Source organism: Orycteropus afer, unplaced genomic scaffold, assembly GCF_000298275.1.
Source record: "Orycteropus afer afer isolate SDZICR_OR568_19922 unplaced genomic scaffold, OryAfe1.0 scaffold00005, whole genome shotgun sequence".
Classification (NCBI taxonomy): domain Eukaryota; kingdom Metazoa; phylum Chordata; class Mammalia; order Tubulidentata; family Orycteropodidae; genus Orycteropus; species Orycteropus afer.
Window position 1 is genome coordinate 32,462,587 of NW_006921592.1, and position 5,115 is coordinate 32,467,701.

The following is a 5,115-nucleotide window of genomic DNA, read 5'->3' on the forward strand; positions in this document are numbered from 1 at the left end:
TTGTCCCTGGGGCTGACTGCTCCTCTGTCCGAGATCCGGGCTTTTATCCCCTTTCTCCTGCTCTCTGGTCCTGCTGCTTTGGGCGGGCCTGAGTTTCCTCTCCTCACCTAATCCCTTCAGCTGATTGCTCTTCTCTCTGGCTTCCTGGCTTTTAATTCCCCTTCTCCTGCTCTTCCAGCCTGCTGCTTTGGGTGTCCCTGAGTTGTCTCTCCTCACCTGTAACCCTGGGGCTGACTGCTCTTCTGTCCAGATTCCTGGCACCATCTAGTTCCTGGCTTTTATCCCCTTTCTCCTGCTCTTCCGGCCTGCTACATACCTAATCGTTTACAGGCTGGGCTTTTGACCTTGGAATCGTCAGAGTCTAACACAGTGCCTGACATGGCACACGATGGATAACCATTTTCTGACTGACAGGGTGAAAATCTAAGCTCTTCTAACCCACAGCCATTCTGCTATTATTGGTGGCCTTCAAGTAGGCCATGACTCATGGCAACCCCACACACAATGGAATGCAATGCTGCCTGGTCCTGTGCCATCTCCATGATCAGCTGGGGACTGGACCTTTGTGTTCCATAGGTTTGATACAGTGGCTGCAACAATGGGCTCAGGTGTAGCAAGGATTGTGAGGCTGGCACAGGACCAGACAGTGTTTCGTTCTGCTGTGCACAGGGTCACCATGAGTCGGAAGTGACTCAATGGCACCTAACAACAATAACAACAGATATGTGGAAGTAGATCACCAGGCCTTTCCTCCTAGTCTGCCTTGATCTAGAAGCATATCATAGCAACACACAAGCCTCCACTGACAGATGGGTGGTGGCTGTGCATGAGAGGCATTGGCCGGGATCAAACCTGGGTCTCCCATACGGAAAGTGAAAATACTATCCCTGAACTACCCCTGCCAAAAGGGGCAACATAGGGTTCCTGCCACGGTTAAACTCTTCTCTGCCACTCTGTTCCAAAAATGGTGGTGCAAAGCATGAGTTTCAAACCTGGCAACTTCCTTTAGGCCTTCCCCTCATCCAATGAAAAGAATGACCACACCCTAAGAGCTACTCCACCCACCAGGCTTTCTGGAACTTGCTATAACACAGCAATCCCCCACCCGTGCCCCTTGATCCCTGCACGGGCATTACCTGTATTCACGCTCCTGTAGTATCTCCACTGGGTCTAGGCCCTGCGGCTTCTGGATGGGGCTGATGCGGCTCTGCTTCTGCTGCAGTTGCAGGATGGGCGAGGGCTGCCCTGGGGCTGGCGGTGGAGGCGCGGACGGCCCAGGCACAGCGGCCGCAGGAGGCTGCGTGACGGCAGGGGGTGCAGGTGCGGGCGAGGGCCGGCCACTGGGTGCAGGCGCAGGCAGCTTCTGCTGGGTGCCCAGGCTGCTCAGCTCCGACCCTGGGCCTGTGGGACAGAGCAACAAAGACAGCTGGGGTGGGGAAACTCCCTGCGGCACAGTGGGGGCGCTAACTGCCTTAAACACCTAAGGGAGAGGGAGAAGGGGAAAAGAGGAAAGAGGAAGGGAAGGAAGAAGGGGGATGGAGTGAAGAAAAGAAAGGAAAGCAAAAAAGGTAAAGGGAAGTAAAATGGAAAAGTAGAAAGAAAAGAAAATGGAAATGAAAAAAGTGGGAAAAAGGAAATGGGGAAGAAAAGAAAAAAATGTAAAAGGGAAAAAGGAAAAAGAAATGGAAAGAAAGAAAAGGGAAAAGAGTAAAACAGAAAAGGAAGAAAGAAGAAAAGAAAGAAAAAGAAGTCTGGCATCTGTCTCCACAGGGATACGGGACTCACTAATGAACTTTGGAGAAAATGGTCCAAAAATGACTCTTTAGTAATGAATGAATGAAGAAAAGGCCTACCAGCTTTCACTGTGGCTCCAGCTCAGGTTTTTTAAAAGAAGTCTAAGTGGTTTCAGCATTCAAAAATCAGGGGTAACATATTAGATGTGGTTTGGGTGTGGTTCTGAAATCACATTTGGCCAGTTGCAAGGCAAGCCGCTTTAGGCATCCCTGTCCCCATCAGAAAGCCCTCCAGTTGGAATCCACATGTCACAAATGCAACAACAATACCAGGCCTATGATGTGAACCAAAAGGATCTCACATTTTTCTGATGACTTATATAGCGTATTTCAGGCTCAATCAGTGACTCTTGAAAACTAATTTTTTGTTTTTATATATATTGCTAAAACCATCCAGTAATGAAAAAATGTTCCTCCCAGCTAAAAAAAAAAAAAATGTCCAATTATTAAGATTCAGTGGAGCACTTTTCTTATGATATCAGAATAAAGGGGCATGCAATCACCAAGCTTATTACAATGCACTTAGTAAGTTAAAATAATTTTTCATATGAAACTTCAGGAGTTGAAATTAATTGCTAGGTATGGACAAAAATAAGAAGTGTTTCATCTCTCCTTCTTGGTGAAATGTTTACTTAATCATTATTAATAAGCCTGGTGATGCTACCAGATGACTTAGTAAATACAAATCACAGAATCTCAGTAAGCAGATGTTTTAACCACCAACAGGCATTCTTCCAAGTATTTTCCATATATATCCTTCCTAAGAAAAATTAAAGTTATTAAATGATAACAAAAATAATAGTCTATATACTTCAGAGAGACTTAATAATTAACCACTTAAAGACATACATTATGAAAATCTGAACACATTTATTCAATTTTCAATGAGCACCATTTACAAATGGACTTAAACGGCAATGCAAAGAGAGCTATAAGCCAACATTGTGACAGGAGGAATGCGGAGATTTAGAACAAACTGCTTAGGAAATGTGTGTGTGTGCGTGCGTGTGTGCATGTGTGTGTGTGTGTGTGTGTAGGGGTGGTGGTAGCAGAGGGTCTTATCATTGTTCTTTTTCCATCCTTTCTGGAATCAAGTAACAGCTTCCAGAAAACATGAAGCTAGCTAAGATTTCTTTCTGAGAAAATCGGTAACCCTCATTCTAGAAGCTGATGAAAAAAAATCTTGAGGGAAAAATGCATTTCTTTTTATTTTTTATTATAGGTATTGCAGGAGCTCTGGTAGCATAATGCCTAAGGCACTTGACTGCTAACCAGAAGGCTGGTGGTTCAAACCCACCAGCTACTCCTTGGAAGGAAGATGGGGCAATCCACTTCTGTAATGATACTGCATTGGAAACCCAAGGAGGGGTTGCTATGAGTCGGGTCTGACTTGACGGCACATAACAACAACAACAACATAGGTATTACAGATGTAAGAGCTCTGGTGGCACACTGGTTAAGAGCTCAGCTGCAAACAGGAAAGTCAAGGGTTCAAACCTACCAGCTACTCTGTGGAAGAAAGATGATGCTGTATGCTTCTGTAAAGATTGACAGCCTTGGAAACCCTATGGGACAGTTCTACTCTGTCCTCTACGGTTGCTATGAGTGAGAATCGACTCATTGGCAACAAGTTTTTGGTTTAGGAAGGTGACTGCAGCTTGCCACGATTGGGCATGGCCAGAATGTAACTACTTTTAGTTAAGTCTGATGCCAGTTCCCCAGGAGGCCCATGACTTCATTTGCCTGACTGGAGCTGACTCTACCCTTTGCACTTCACCAGACACTCATGGTCTATGGAATGCTAAGCCCTTTCCCTGAGAACTTCAAATGGAAGACAAATTACATTCACTTATCTCTGACCCCCTCTCAAACATAAACAATTTGCCCTTAATTGTCAGAGGTAGAAAAACCCCTTCTGCTTTACCTTCAGTTTTCACCTTAGGGGTCAAGGTCTGCCCTGCTCTCCCTCAGTGAGCTCCAGCCCAGCCTAAGGGCATCTTACTGGAGGCACTGCTGTGCCAGATTTTAAGACATAGGGAAACAAACATGAATATACATAAGTCTTAAAAAAAAAAAACTGTTGAGAAGGGCCCAACTCATAGTGTCCCTATGTGTTATATAGAGCAGAACTTTAGAGTTTTCTTAGCTATAACTTTTACGGAGGCAGACAGATCACCACATTTTTCTTCCTTGGTGTCACTGGATGAGTTTGAACTGCCAACCTTTTAGGTTAGCGGTCCAGTGTAAACCATTCTTAACACCCAAGGACCTAAGTGTTACATGCACAGAACTTTGTGTGTTCAGAGTTCCCTTTGACTCAGGCACACAAGGGTTCTTATGCAAACAATGGCTCTATGCACTAAGTAAAGACTTAAGTAGTAAGAAAAAGGAACCAAGTTTTAAATCAAGCCCTCAAAAATTTTTAAGCAACAATAAAAGGGGGCAGGGGTAAGCATAGAAAGAAATGAGCGATACAACTTTCATTTTCTACCATCAGCTCCAGGAGCTCTGATGGTACAGTGCCTAAGGCATGTGACTGACTGCTAACTAGAAGGCTAGCAATTCAAACCAACCAGCCACTCCTTGGAAGGAAGACTGGGCACTACTTCAGAAACCCACAGAGGGGTCAAGGGGTCGCTATGAGTTGGCTCTGACGCCACAGCAGTGAATTAGTTAGTTAGTTACCATCAGCTCCATGTTGTCTCCCTCAAAAAAAAAAAGTCTCTTTCCAGCTCCAATATTTTAAAATTCTGCTTTAATCTCAAAAACTACACTGAATGATGGGTTAGACTGGGGTGGAAACCATGGCAGACAAGGACACATTCCATGATAAGTGGGGCTGATGCTTCGCAGTGGAAACCACTGAAGAGCTATTTTGCAGAATTTCATTCCACCTGCAAGACCAATTCTCAGGGGGTGGATGTGACAATGTCCCTTTGGCAAATTATAACTTGGGAGCAGGTCTGAGGCAGGCCTGGTAGTGCAGTGGTTAAAACACTCAGCTGCTAGCCAGAAGGTTGGTGGTTGGAACCCACCAACCTCTTTGTGGGACAAAGACGTGGCAGTCTGCTTCCTTATAGATGACAGCCTTGGGAACTCTATGGGACTGTTCTACAGGGTTGTATGAGTCAGAATTGACTTGACAGCAACAGGGGGAGGCTGACCACCTCAACCAAAAAGATCCTCTTCACAAGTGAGTAACATAAGAAAATGGGACAAGGCGGGGCAAGATGGGGGACTAGGCAGAAGGATTGCACAGACCCTCTTCAACAAAGAAAAGGGAAACCAATTAACACAGACACAGAAGATAATCTTGGACCCC

General features: G+C 45.2%; 1 protein-coding gene across 1 annotated transcript in view; it reads right to left on the minus strand.

Annotated features, from left to right (window-relative positions):
• The window catches only part of SMARCA2 (SWI/SNF related, matrix associated, actin dependent regulator of chromatin, subfamily a, member 2), a 239,576-nt gene that overhangs the window by 202,085 nt on the left and 32,376 nt on the right, over positions 1-5,115 (minus strand). The window contains exon 4 of the mRNA XM_042780710.1: positions 1,137-1,401. Coding sequence (XP_042636644.1) covers positions 1,137-1,401 — 265 coding nt within the window. The remainder of the gene's footprint in view (positions 1-1,136; positions 1,402-5,115) is intronic.